The following is a 13532-nucleotide window of genomic DNA, read 5'->3' on the forward strand; positions in this document are numbered from 1 at the left end:
GGCCCGGAGCCGGAAGCCGCGGCGCCCCGTGGGAGCCGGGGGCGGGGCCTGCCCAGAGCCGCTGGCGGACTGTGCCGTGTGACCCTCTGGGGCGCCGGCTCCTCGGAGGGGATGGGCTCGGGTGCGGCGGGAAGGGCGGGTAGTCAGAAGCTCCCGGGAGGGTGGTCATCTGTTTAGGCCGGGCTTTTCAGGAAATGTCACAGTTCAGCCGACAAAGCAGAGGCACCACGCGCGGAGGGAGCAGCATGCTTGGAGGTGGAAGGACCAGTGCACTGGGGGCATGGGAAGCAGTGGGGTGATGGTTTAGGAGTGGGGAGTGTGTCAGAGGTGACTGGTCAGGACACAAGGAGCTAGGCTTTATCCTGGAAGCAAGGAGGACCAGTGGAGAAAAGCAGGTGTTAAGATGCGAAGGAGAAAAAGACATCTTTGCTGACCTAGTGGGGCTAGGAGGCCATAGGTAGTAACAGCCGGTGAGACACAAGAAATCCTTCAACTAGAGCCCTGGGAATAGAAAGGAGTTGAGAAGGTGACGAGTTCAGATGAAGTCTGAAGGGAGAGTCTGAGGTAGTGGGAACAGCTTGGTACCCTACATGCACCATCCATCTTGCCCAGGCTTCCTCCTCCAGTGCACCCACCACTCAACCCTTCCCTTGGTGCCTTACCATGCTCCTATGGCCTCCCTGGGGCCTGGGGGCCCTGGTACCAACACTAGCCACCACTGCCAGTAATATACCCTTGGACAAACTTGCCTGCTGTGTGAGGAAGGGAAGCGGGAGGAACCTGGACTTTGAGTCAGGGTACAAGCCTTGACTGACTTGAGGGGCAGAGCCACAGATCAGATAGCAAGGGAGGACAAGATGAGGGGACAGAAGAGGGTCTGGGAGTTAAGAGGACTGGTGAGTCTTTTGAGTAGCTGCCAGAGGCATTTGCTAGGACCATGCCTGTGGGTCAGGTCCCGTCCCTGCTAAAGCCCTCAGAGGGGACCAGGTTTGTGCAGTGGGTACTGGCCCCTCAGGCTTCACTTGCCTGAGCCTCCACTACCTCTCCTAGAGTGCCCCTCCTCCACTCAGGACAGCCCCCACCATCCTGGAGAGCATTTCCTCCTTCTAGACTAGTGGTTTTCAACATTGCAAGAGGAACACTGGTGTGCTGCAAGAATTTTAAAAACATGCAATACCTGACTATTTAGAGGGGAGCACTGACCTCTTTTCCCTTAGATTGTCAAATAAATATATGACAAGAGCCAACACATCGCCCTGGCTGGTTTGGCTCAGCTGTTGGAGCGTCAGCCTGTGGACCAGAGAGTCCTGGGTTCGGTTGCCGCTAGGGGCACATACCTCCCCCACCCACCCCCCAAAAAAAGAGCCAACACAACAAGAGCCTTCTGGTGTGAATCAAAATTATACTTTTTTTTTTTTTCCCCCTTTGGTCAGCTTGGCAAAAAATACATTTTTTGGTGTGCTGCAGAATTTTAGTAATTTGTGTGTGCTGTGAGATGAAAAAGATTGAAAAGCACTGTTCTAGAATAAGCCGAAGGGTGCTGTGGCTGCCTGGGAAGTCCTTCCTGTACACCAACACAATACACTGTACTCAGTTCCACTCAGCGTGACGCCAGGTGGTCCTTGAGAACTCCCCTGGAGAGGGACTAGGAACCATGGAACTGTATTCTTAAAGTCTGCCCTGAGAAGTAGCCAGTAAAAACCCTAGAACTGGGACTTCTTCCTCCATGAACACCAGCCCAGGGGTACTGCCCAAGTGCCCACAAGGAATGAGAGGCATCCTTCCCAGCAGGGGCAACCCCCAGAGCAGGAAAAGAAGACTGAGGCAAGTCTGCCTCCAAGAAGTCCTCTGCAGCCAGACAGGTTCAGTTCACCCAGGGCCAGTGAGGTGCAATTAAATAATGAGGGCAGTCAGCTTCAATGACCAACTGTTGACAAGCACCAAGAGGGGAGGAAAATGGTCTTCAGGGCCTGGGGAGCCCACTGAGGCAGACCCTGGGAAAAACCCCTTGAATCAACTGTGTCCCTCCTTTTTTCCTGAGGTTTCCTCCAAGAAGCCCTCCAACCCACCAGTCAGGTCCTTCCAGCTGCTTGGCCTTGAACTTTTCTTGGCAGTTTAGCTAGGGAAAATCACTTTCCTGTCTGTTAAATGGGAGACTGAGACCCAACTCAGATTGATAAAATATCCATGGATCACGGATCCCTTCCAAGTGCTTTTCCTTCCAGCTTATAGGGGGTGCCAAAAGCAGCCCAGGGTGAGAAATAAGGCCTGGGTGGCCACCAGCAACCCCCACTGGAATCTTCCCCGCCCCTCCCTTCCAGATTAACTGAAACCTGCTAATTGTGGCAGCCCCGTCCTCTGCATGATCCCCTCCCCCACGGCTGTATTCCACCCTCCCTTTGCCTCCCCACCCCTCCCCCTTCCATCCGAATGATAAAGGGCCGGGCCTTCCTGCCCCCACCCGGCCTCAGGCTCTGGCCCTTCCTCACCACATTGCCCTATTGCCCTGCGCCCTCAGCCCCCGCCAGGCCCCTGCCCACGTTGCCGGCCTCCCCTTAATGGGGCCCGGCAGCAACCCACGCTTGGGGCTCCCCAGGACAGAGTCGCCCTCCCAGCCCCCCAAGAGGAGGAAGAAGAGATACCTTCGGCATGACAAGCCCCCCTACACCTACTTGGCCATGATTGCCCTGGTGATCCAGGCCGCACCTTCCCGCAGGCTGAAGCTGGCCCAGGTGAGAGAGTCCCCGCTCTCCCTCACACTCCGCAGTCAGACCTTTCCCCAGATCTGACCCCCACCTACTCCCAGGCTTAGGCTCCGGCCTCCATCACCACCTGGCCCTACCCAGCTATGCCAGTGGGGCCAGTTCCTATCTGGGCACCAGAAGAGAGAGCTGAGATGCTCAGAAGAACCCTTCCCAGTGAGGTGCCCTCTGCTCCCTCTGGTGCACAGGTGTTGGGGGTGCAGAGGCTCCCCTAAGCCTGGCTGTGGGGGAGGGGCGATGCTGCCCCATCCGCGCCTGGGCTCACAGCGCCTGCCGTCTGCCTGGTGGTTTCAGATCATCCGTCAGGTCCAGGCTGTGTTCCCCTTCTTCAGGGACGACTACGAGGGCTGGAAGGACTCCATCCGCCACAACCTCTCCTCCAACCGATGCTTCCGCAAGGTGGGGCAGGGTGAGGGTCCGAGCTGGAGCCGGGGGCGGGGTGGGAGTGGAAATCCCGAGTATCCCGGGTCCGGCGGCCCCACCAAGCCTGCCCCCACCACACACACACCAGGTGCCTAAGGATCCTGCGAAGCCCAAGGCCAAGGGCAACTTCTGGGCAGTCGACGTGAGCCTGATCCCGGCTGAGGCGCTGCGGCTGCAGAACACGGCCCTGTGCCGGCGGTGGCAGAGCAGGGGCGCAAGGGGGGCCTTCGCCAAGGACCTGGGCCCCTACGTGCTGCATGGTCGGCCCTACCGACCACCCAAACCTCCCAGTCCGACCAGTCCCCAGCTGCCACCCAGCGAGGGCTTCAGCATAAAGTCTCTGCTGGGGGACCCCAGAAAGGGAGCACCACCAAGTAGCCCAGGTCCAAAGGGTCCCCTTTCAAGTAAGGAGGAGGTGGGGCCTACATCACCCCTGCCCTCTGAGAGGCCTCTGTGGCCCCTCTGCCCCCTCCCAGGGACCATGAGAGCAGAGGGGGAAACTTCCCAGCGAGTGACCAGCAGGCCCTCACCCCTCTCCCCTGAGCCCAGAGCCTGGCCCCTCCACTTACTGCAGGGTACCCCCAACCCTGGGGGGCTGTCTGGTGGGGGTCACAGGGCCTCACTTTGGGGGCAGCTACCCACTTCCTACTTGCCCATCTATACCCCCAATGTGGTAATGCCCTTGGCCCCACTACCACCCACCTCCTGCCCCCAGTGCCCACCCTCAACTAGCCCAGCCTACTGGGGTGTGGCCCCTGAAACCCACACCCCCCCAGGGCTGCTCTGGGATCTAGATGCCCTATTCCAGGGGGTGCCGCCCAATAAGAGCATCTATGATGTGTGGGTTAGCCATCCCCGGGAACTGGCTGCCCCCACCCCAGGCTGGCTACTCTCCTGGTACAGCCTGTGAGGCTCCAGGGCAGGGGCTGCTGTCCTCTCCCACCCATACCACCCCCTCCTACTGCCACTTGCCTCTTAAGAGGAACCAAGGCCAAGAGGACCAAGAAGTGTGGCCACAGCAGCTTTGAAACACCAGGCGCCAGCCATTCTGAGAGTTCACAATGTTTATTGGACTACCCCACAGAGGGTTGTGTCCACTTGGGTACCACCCTGGCCCTGATGGTCAGTGGGGCCTCTGCTACCCCCAAAAGCAAGGCTGGAAGGAGTGGTGCTGCTTGGAGTAGCCTTTCCTGTCCCCTTCCTGGTCACACCTTCTCTGGCCCTCTGTCCATCCATCCATCCATCCATTCATCCATCACCATCTGCCACCTCCCCTCTCCTGGCTCCGGGTTGGGGGAGGGAGAACTTAATTGCAGCTCCAACCTGAAGTCTGTCCTCCCTCAACTGTCTGGGAAGGAGGTAGCACCTTTTTGGGACAAGGCATAGGGAACAGGGACCCTACCTGGTGGTGGTGGTGTAGTGGAGGAAATAACAGTAAAGGAATGGACCACATTTTAATTCCAAGTCTGATATTTGATGGCGGGGTGGTGATTGTGGTGACTCAGAAACCATTATACCAGGCCAGGCTGCTCTGGGATCCCCTGCTGCGTGAGGTGATAGCAGCAAATGGTGATAAGGAGGGAGCTGAGGGCCTGGGCCGAGGGGCGGGCAATTGTTGCAGAAAAGGTGGGGGTGGGGGAAACAACTCAGGGACTTTGGGGACCAGTGAGCCCCCAGAGGTCAACAAGTTTGGGGGAGTGCAGAGATTTTGCTGCCTCTGCCTGCAGAGGCACGACCCCAGGCTCCTTGCGCTGGACTAAGAGAGCAGGTCCTCTTGGGGCACTAGAGCCGAGCTGGAGCCACTGTCGGGGCCTGGGCTTGGAGGACTGCCCGGGGATGGCGTGGGGGTACAGGGAGTTCCAGTGAGTGGTGTGTCTGTGCTGAGGGAGGAGGGCGTCCCAGAGCGCCGGGCCCTACGGCGCCGAGCTGGCCCCAGCTCCACTTGGCCCACTCGCTCAGCGAACTTGAGCGAGCACACGGTCTCACCTAGGTCCTCTGGCCGAGTGGAAATCTAAGGGGGAGAAGCACTGATGGGCGGTGCCTGGCATGCAAGCCACCCTCCCCTGGGCCCTGAGCCCCGCCCCACGCCTGCACCACGGGTGCCCACCTGCAGCAGCAGCACCGCGGTGGCGCCAGGGCCGAGCGCTGGCTGAAGAAGGCGCGTGAGCTGCGAATCGCGGAAGGGCACGTGTGCCCGGCGGGAGCGCAGGGCAGTCATCACGCCTCCCAGGGCCAGCAGCGAGCGGTTGATCGTCCTGGCCTCCCGCAGGCGCTGGGCGTCATCAGGGTCTCCTCGTGCCCTGCAGACACCTCCTGCCTTCCAGGCACGCTCTGATCCCGCCAGGTCCACCAGGTGCAACGTGCCTTCAGGGGCAAGCGAGCATGAGCGTTGGGAACTCCAATGTCCCACGCAGAAAGGCTCTCTGCGAGGGGCAGGGTACCCCATGGTACCTGTGGTGCCTGAACCTCGTGTTGAGGACGCTGCTTGCAGCGTCAGCGTGACCAGGGCATGTGAGCGGGAGCTGTGCTGGTTCATGGCGGTGGCAGCGGTGGCCCGGTTGCTCCTCCCCAGGCTCAGCATCTGGAGGATGCAGAGGTTTGGCCTACTATAGAGTCCAAGTTCCCAGGTGTGAACACAGGGTAGAGCCTTGGAGGGCTGCACAGCCCACTGGGCAGCCTTACCTGGTGCAATGTCTCCAGGTTGGGCACGTCCCAGTATGTGAGGCCAGCCACTTGGATTCCTCCCTGGCCTGCTGGGCCCTGCCTCACCGCCAGGCGCTCAGGGGGTCCTGGGGCTAGGAGGTCCCTGGTGAGAAAGGTGAGGGCTTAGTTCAGGGGTTCTTGGTGGTGGTGGAGGGGGGCAGAAGGACACCAGGAAGCAGCTAGGGTGCCACCCTGACCTGACAGCCTCATTGTAGATCTCCACCATGCTGAGGGTCACTTGGTGCTGCCCTCCAGTCCTCATCTCCCGGAACAGTGACTGCAGTGCCCTAGGAGCTATGCCAGGGTCCTCAGGTGGGCCCTGGAGACGGGGTGAGGTGCCACATTGGGCTCACATCCCAGCCCCTGGCCCCAGGAGACACCCAGAGCAGGCCCCTCCTTCCCACCTCCATGCTGTAGGTCTTCCCGGTCCCAGTCTGACCATAGGTGAAAATGCAGACACTGTAGCCTCTGAGACAGGACAGCACAGCGGGCTCCAGCTCCCTGAAGACCTAGGGATGTGGGGGGAGGGGTCCTGAGCACTGGAACTAAGGCAAGGTGTGAATAAAGCTTGATTTCCCTGGAAGGGTGGCTCTGGGCTAAGTAAGTCCCCTGGGAGGGTGGGTCTCCTGCCAGGCAGAGGAAGGTCTCCTTCCTGGAGAAGGTCACATTTGCAAGAACTTGCCAGGCAAAGGAAGGGGCGTGACAAACAGGGAACAGGCATGCAAACTACTGGAGTTCTAGAGACCACTTGTGAGATGCCAGGGGATTAGTAGTTAAGAGCCCAGACCCTGGGCTCACTGCCAGGTTCAAACCCCAGGGCGATTGCTGAGGTTTCCCCTCACAGGAAGCCAGGACTATAGTGGCACCTGTTGTGAGGGTTAAAGGGGAATGTGTGCCCAAAGGGCTACAGCAGTGCTCTCCACACAAAGGATGAGCCCAGAAAGGCCCCATGGGTAGGGTGTGGGGATGGTGGCCCACCAGGGTTGCTGGGCCCTGGGAAGGTACAGAGAGGAGGCTGAGGGAGAGGTAAAGCTGGGATTTGTGTCCTGTTGGCAACTGCACACCAAGAGCAGCCTATTGAGCAATGGTATGGCCAGTTTTCATGCACAGACCAGTAACTGCATGAGCTGTCAGTTCTGCTGAAAGTGTTGGCTGCCAGCCCTGAAAGCAGAATCCAGAACTGCAATTTAATCACTAAGATTCCATGACTGGAAGGAAGCACTGGGGGTGGCAGTGGTATCATTGCAGACATGCAGAACACTGATGCCTTTCGTTCTTTCCTTCACTCAGATATGCTGAACTGTAGGTTTCTGTGAGGTACAAGCCTCCCTCTCACCCCCCCCGCCGGGGGCTGCTGTTTAGGGTGGGACTGAGGCCTGGGTAGTGTATCAGGTAAACTGAGTTAAGTGGGAAACAGCTGTGGTAGCCTAGGAAGTGGGGGAGGGAAACCTGGCCACCATCTAAAGCCAACAGGAATCTGATCCTCAGCCTGATCTAATCCCATCCTAGGTCTACCTCCATTTCCTGAGCTATGGGAGCTCCAGCAGCAAAATTTGTGTGCAACAGATGGTGTGTGTAGAGCAAGGTGGTGGTGGGCTAGGTTAAGCCTTTGCTTCTCCGATGGGTCTGGCAGGAAAGAGGAGGGGGTAACGAAGGCTGGCACTGCACAGGACAACAGAGAGCACTGAGGCTGGAGGCTCCCACGCTCACCAGTGCCCCACTCTGCGTCCTTGGCCACAAAGCAAGAAGGGGTGCCTGTCCTCACAGCTGGCAGACTCAACCCCGGCCCACAGAGTAGGCAGCCAGTGCAGTCACAGCACTGTCCCCACCCCAGCAGCACCCCAGCTATTCTCCCGAGCCAGGTCTGCATGAGCAGTGATCATCACCTCAGACAGATTAATTTTTCTTAATCTTTACCTGAGGACATTTTTGCATTTATCTTCAGATAGAGCGGGAGGGAGAGAGGAAGAGAGACACATCGACGTGAGAGAGACACATCAACTGGTCGCCACCCACATGACCCCAACCGGGGCCAGAAACAAACTGCAACCAAGGTACGTTCCCTTAGCTGGGACCAAACCCAGGACTCTCTGGTCCGCAGGCTGACGTTCTAACTGCTGAGCCAAACCAGCCGGGGCTAAAAAATTGGTTTTGAAAATGTTAACCTTGATGTCTAAACCAGATCTGTTTCCCCGAGGCCTGAAAAGCTTGATGAGGTTACGCAGAGGAAAACCCTGAAGGAATGGAGGTGCCCAGCTCAGCTTCCAGTCCTGCCTTCCAACCCTCCTTCCCTTCCCTGCTAGACTCTAAGCACTCTTGCTCCTAGGAGGGCAGAAGGACTGGGAAGGGGAACCAGAGCCTCTGGGGAATCTGAGGGAGAGTCAACACAGGTGTAAGGGTGGAGCATCACCTCTTCCTGGCTGGCATCTGGAGGAAAGACCCAGTCCAGGCGGAAGCGACGCCGGTGCCCTCGATAGCAGGTGGTGACAGAGCCGTCCAGGCCAGGCTCTGAGCTCACCAGGCTGGAGGGTGTCCCTGGCCTCAGCCGACATAGCACACGGATATTTCCTGGGGTGAAGATCAGGTCAGTGGGCTGCCTCCTAGGCCCTGAGGACAGGGTTCCTTTTGCCTGTCCACCACCCCTCTGCTCCCCAAGCAGTCATACCCTTGAGCTCCAGTATCCGCCCTGGGCATCCAGGTGGGGGCCCCTGCTGCTTCTCAGGGAGCTGAGGCCCAGCCTCACTGACTGACAGTGCCCCCAGGGCCCAGGATACCTGGCGGAACAGGGATGTGAGCAAGGCAGTAAGGAGCAGCCAAGGGGTGGTGGGGTGGGGTGCTGAGGGCAATATGGAGCCACTGTGTGGTAATCCACAACTTTCAGTGGCTTCAAGCCCCTGGGGGCATCATTCAGTGGGCCCTGGATGGAGCCCACTAATCGGGAGGACTGTGGACAAGGATGCCATCTGTCTCTGGGCTTCTTGACAATCCTGTAAGGGGCTCACTGTTACCCCAATTTGCACAGGACAAAAATGAGACCTAGAAGTGAGGTAACACCTTGGGTCACAGAAGCTGTCCTGGTTCTAGAACATACAACCTCCACTAGAGCAGGTAGCTCCCTGGGGCTGGGAAGGGAGAAAGGAGGGGTTCCCCAAGGGAAGAACCCAGTGATTGGGCTGCCCAGAGAGCACACACTGGAGAAGGAGCAGGTGGTCCTGACCTGGCCCCGGGCCTCATTCAGTGAACCCTGACAGCTCTGGGTAAAGGTGCTGACCAGGCCTCGGAGATCCCCACAGCCCTGACGTAGGCTGGCCATGCGTGCCCGAAGTCCTGGTAGGGGAAGGTGGTTGTGAGGGAAAGCCCAAACCCTGTGGTATTCCCATTAGCCCCCCGCCCCAGGTCTTACCTGCCAGCTGCCTGTGCACCTGCTGCAGCTCCCTTCTGCAGCTTTGCTCCGTCTCCTGCTGGAGCTGCCGGAGGGCCCCCCGAAGGCCCTGCAGCTGCACCTCCTGCACCCCCAGCTGATCCCCCCCCCCCCCCGGTTACTGAGGAAGCAGGCACTTACCAGGCCTTGCCTCAGGTGTCCCCCTCCCAGTGTCTCAGTCTTCCCAGACTGGGCCCAGTACCCACCTGGACTTGGAGGGCTTCTGTGGCATTCTGGGCCTCCCGAAGCTGGCCTTGGAGCTCTACCAGTGCCTCTGCCTCCTCCTGCAGGAGAGATGGGAGCCATGTAAGTTATGAAGCCAGGAGGAAACTCAGGGAGTGGCATTCTAGCAGCCCCATTTTACACAAGTGGAAATCAGGTTAAGAAGAAGAGATAAGCCCTGGCCGGTTTGGCTCAGCGGTTAGAGCGTCCGCCTGCGGTCCGGAGAGACCCGGGTTCGGTTCCCGCTAAGGGCATGTACCTCGGTTGCAGTTTGTCCCCGGCCCTGGTTGGTCGTGCGGGTGGCAGCCACTCGATGTGTCCCTTTCACATCGATGTTTCCCTCTCTCTCTCTTTTCCTCTCTCTCCCTCCCACTCTATCTGTACAAAAAATGGAAAAATGTCCTCAGGTGAGGATTAAAAAAAAAGAAAAAAAAAAAAAAAGAAGAGATAAAACAAGTCATGAATCCATGCAGGGCTTTTCCGAAGTCCCTTGCTCTCCTAGGGTAAGTCACTTGGAGGAACCATGGTGTGTGTGTGTGTGTGTGTGTGTGTGTGTGTAGGGGGGGTGTTCTCCCATGGCTATCAGTCTCCTCAATGCAGCTGCCCTGGGCCTGTCCACAGTTCTAACCCTGGAAGGTCATAGAGAGCCTCTGCCTCTGTTCCAGAGAGCACCAGGTCCTGAGGCAGCAGGGGCAGTGTTGCTGGAGACCAGGAACCCCAGACTCCAAGGACAGGAGCAGCTAAGAAGTAGAATACCTGGGGGGCTCTGGTAGAGAAACCAGGACTACAGTGCTTCAGGAGCTCCCCAGTGAAGATCAGGCACTGTTTCAGGGCTTCTTTCTCCAGGGTTAGATGCTGAACCCTTTTCTCCGAGTCCGTCGCCCCCTGGAGGAAAGGAAGCCCTCTAGACGCACCTGAAAGCTCTGGCCCCTCTCCCCTCCCTGACTTGAGCCAGGCCCAGCAGCCTCACCACTCCCAGGTGCAGTCGCCCCAGCCCCTCCTCCTGCAGATCCAGCTGCTGCTTCAGCTCCTCTAACTGAGGAGAAACAAGGACAGAGTGGAGCACCTCCTTCCAGCCTCCCCCGTGCCCACTGCCTCCTGGGTTCCTCACCTGTCCAAGAATGAGCTCCTCCAGTTGCTGCCAAGCTCTCTGGTCCTCCTCCAGCTGCTGCCCCTGGACCTCACCCCTTGGTAAAGGCGAAGGGCTTTCTTCTTGGGCTGTGACTCCTGGGGTGAGGTGCACCCAGTTAGGACTCTGACTGAGGACTCTGGCCTGAAAGTGGGGGCACCTTGGGAGCTGGGCTTGGGACCCTGTACACCAGGCTGCTCAGGTTCTGGTAAGCTTCACTCCCTCCACACACTCCCCTTACAACTCACTACTTCTTACACACCAGCAGGAGTGGGGGGCTGTAACCCTGAGGCTGGCTGAGTTCCCTGGGGCAAGGCCTGTCTCCCCCTGGGGCTCCGAATCCATGCTAGAAGAGCCAAGAGCTGACCAGTCACCATCAACAGTGGGGGGACATCACCAGGCTGTGAAGGAGATAATCAGAATGCAGGAGACTGAAGGGGTCCAAGGGTGTGGAGGCCAAGACTGGGGAGAAAAGACGGGCTGCTGGAGAAGAATCCTTGGTCCTCTCCTCTCAGCCGGCTCACCTTGCTCAGATCGGTAGGATACCCGAAGCTCTCTTCCGCCCCCAGCTGGACTGAGAGGAACTCGGCAAGACGCACGAGAGCCTCTTCCAGGGAGACCTCAGCTGGGTGGCCCTCGGCTCCCCCGCCGGGCCCATCTTCTGACTCCGAGTTGCCTGCAAGCCAGGTAGTGGGAGGAGGAAGCGTGCTGGAGGCTAGGCCATCAGATGGCACCTGTCGGGTCTCCCAATGAGGTCACGGACACCTCTGGCCCCGAGGACGCAGCGCTCCGGACGCACGACAGCACCTACCGACCAGGCCGGTCAGCTCGGTCCACAGTTCTGCAGGGGGCTGGTCAGGGCGGCGGCGATCCCCGGGCTTGCAGCGGGCACTCTGAGGAGGGAGCAGGGGAAGCGCCTGAGAAGAGGCCGCAGCCTCCCTCTGAGAACTGGGCCAAAGGGGCTAGGGCTGAGGTCTCTGCTTGCAACACCTGAGCAGAGACGGGGTCCTCTGCACGGCCCTTCTCCGCAGTGTCAGCACCCTGGTAACCGACGCTGCGCGGGCCTGCACAATTCGCTCTCAGGAAGCAGGTCGCTGGCCGTGCCGCGTCCGCCCCCGCTCACCTGGGCGGGGTCCCCGGAGTCGGCAGTCGCCGCAGCCCCTCCATCCCTGCGGAAGAGGCTGTAGAAAATATAGATGAGCAACGAGTAGAAGGCGTACATGGGGGCGCGGGGCGGCAGAGGGCCCAGCTTCGCGCCGCCCCGCGTCCCGGCGCCCGGACTCCGCGCCCGCCCGCGGCACAGCCGGTGCGCATGCTCTGGGCGGCCGCCCCCACGGCCGGCTCCCGAGAGCGTAGGGCGCGCGCCCGAGGAAAGTTGCCAGAGACAGGTGTCCCTGGGCCCACACCCGAACACCTGCCCTGCGCCCCCACCCCTACTTCGCGGAGACCTCAGGCTGAGATTGCCCACAGCCCCGCACCCTCTTTTCTCGGAATCCCTCCCAGCCCCTCGCGGAGGCCCCCACTACTGTCGCCCCTTGGAGCCAGAGCTCACGGGTGTTCTACCTCTCCTCCCATTACAGTCCCTCCTATCACAGCCCCGCCCAGAAACCCTCCGCTGAGAACCCCGTCCCGCCCCCTACTCTTACAGCCCCGCCCAGCCCCACTTTTTACGGCCCTGCCCCTCTCCTCAGCCCTACCCATTCGTTTTCAGCCCCGCCCCGCCCCTTTTCTACCTGCCCCTCCCCTTACAGTCCCTTCCTCAGACTTCCCCCGCAATAGACCCTTCCGGAGGCCCCGCCCCTCACCCCAGATCCCTCACCACAGATCCCTCCAAGCCGCTGGGTAATACACTCCATCCTCGTAACAGGTTCTCCTTCCAGCCCCGCTCTCCTGTCTATCCCGTTCGCGTTCCTAGATTGTCCACTTCGCCTGGGCCCCGCCCCCCCGACACTCTAGCATCTTCTCCTCTCGTTGGTTCATGTCGGGCCTCCACAGCCCCGGCGCGGGATGCAGAACTGCAACCGGCCGCCGGCGCGGGTTGCGGGTTGCAGGTTCCAGGCTCCCGCTTGCTGCTAGCGTTGCGGTGCGCAGTTGTGCGGGCTCTGAGGGCCTGTGCTGTCTCTCCTCCTGGGCTGGGTTCGGAGGACGACGTCTCCCCGAACTCAGGGACCAGGCCGAGCGGGCCTGCGCGCGTCCCGCGCCACTCTCCCCTAGGCCCGGCGTCCCCACTTGGATTCCAGGGCTCACACCCGCCCAACCCCGGCTTCCCTCTGCTTTCTGTTTTCTTTTCCCAGCCAAAATAGGTTTTTCTTCCCTCACGGTGTCCAGTGGCCTCAGAGCTCCAGAAAGTTTCGGATGAGCCTATTCCAAAATTTAGAAATGAGGCTCTGGAAACGGGGTCTTTGAGAGCCGCCCTTAGGGCTCCAGGTCGCCGATCTCTGCGTTCCTTCTTCTCCAAAGTTGAGGAGCCCTTTCCTGTCTCTTCAAACTCACTACCACCTGAGGTGCCATGGCACCCAAGCCATGGGGTGAGTGGAGCATGGCCCTGTCCCACCTGGCGCTGGGAGTGGTGTCTCTGCATGCAGCCGTGAGCACTGCCCAGGTGAGTACACGGGGGCTGGGTAGTGTAGTGTCCCATTCCCAAACCCCAAAGAAGTAGGAAGTTCCTTCCATAGGGAGAGGGTAGTGGGAGGTGAGTCTGGGGTCCAGGCTTTCCGGTTTAAAGGAAGGTCCTGTTTAAAGGAAGGTCCTGGTCTCTTTTTCCCACATCTCCTCCCCTCCCTGTGTTGACAGGCAAGTCGAGGGGCTGCTGCTGGCTTCCTGCTCCAGGCCTTGACCGCTGCCACCATGCTTGCCTCAGGGCTGGGCACAG

At 59.7% G+C, this 13532-nt stretch overlaps 2 protein-coding genes across 4 annotated transcripts; one reads left to right on the top strand and one right to left on the bottom strand.

The window, feature by feature from the left end:
- Window positions 1–2558: 2558 nt before the first annotated feature.
- FOXH1 (forkhead box H1) lies at window positions 2559–4095 on the top strand. The gene is made up of 3 exons (XM_036281369.1): window positions 2559–2732; window positions 3057–3161; window positions 3274–4095. Exons 1-3 carry the CDS (start codon window positions 2559–2561, stop codon window positions 4093–4095), a joined length of 1101 nt encoding a protein of 366 aa, XP_036137262.1.
- A 153-nt stretch (window positions 4096–4248) lies between these two features.
- On the bottom strand, window positions 4249–11920 carry KIFC2 (kinesin family member C2). Of its 3 annotated transcripts, XM_036281233.1 has the most exons (18): window positions 11784–11920; window positions 11472–11553; window positions 11185–11336; window positions 10923–11061; window positions 10643–10758; window positions 10502–10567; window positions 10288–10416; window positions 9516–9593; window positions 9292–9406; window positions 9106–9215; window positions 8554–8662; window positions 8299–8456; window positions 6293–6397; window positions 6086–6207; window positions 5868–5991; window positions 5637–5766; window positions 5293–5549; window positions 4249–5196 (listed from the first exon to the last, which is right to left on the bottom strand). In XM_036281233.1, the coding sequence occupies exons 1-18, from the start codon at window positions 11880–11882 to the stop codon at window positions 4942–4944; spliced, it is 2346 nt and encodes a 781-aa protein (XP_036137126.1). In that variant the 5' UTR covers window positions 11883–11920; the 3' UTR covers window positions 4249–4941. The 3 variants fall into 3 exon arrangements, with proteins under 3 accessions (XP_036137126.1, XP_036137125.1, XP_036137127.1); XM_036281232.1 differs by having other exon boundaries at window positions 10502–10758; XM_036281234.1 differs by having other exon boundaries at window positions 5107–5212; window positions 10502–10758.
- Window positions 11921–13532: the final 1612 nt, after the last annotated feature.

This window comes from Molossus molossus, unplaced genomic scaffold, assembly GCF_014108415.1.
Source record: "Molossus molossus isolate mMolMol1 unplaced genomic scaffold, mMolMol1.p scaffold_m16_p_33, whole genome shotgun sequence".
NCBI lineage: Eukaryota > Metazoa > Chordata > Mammalia > Chiroptera > Molossidae > Molossus > Molossus molossus.

Coding starts and splice junctions, on each gene's coding strand:
- FOXH1 (XM_036281369.1), top strand. CDS start 2,559: ATGGGGCCCGGCAGCAACCCACGCTTGGGGCTCCCCAGGACAGAGTCG. Junction 2,733..3,056: donor GCAGGCTGAAGCTGGCCCAG/GTGAGAGAGTCC, acceptor TGGTGGTTTCAG/ATCATCCGTCAGGTCCAGGC. Junction 3,162..3,273: donor CCAACCGATGCTTCCGCAAG/GTGGGGCAGGGT, acceptor CACACACACCAG/GTGCCTAAGGATCCTGCGAA.
- KIFC2 (XM_036281232.1), bottom strand. CDS start 11,882: ATGTACGCCTTCTACTCGTTGCTCATCTATATTTTCTACAGCCTCTTC. Junction 11,337..11,471: donor CGAGCTGACCGGCCTGGTCG/GTAGGTGCTGTC, acceptor CCTGGCTTGCAG/GCAACTCGGAGTCAGAAGAT. Junction 11,062..11,184: donor ATCCTACCGATCTGAGCAAG/GTGAGCCGGCTG, acceptor TCTCCTTCACAG/CCTGGTGATGTCCCCCCACT.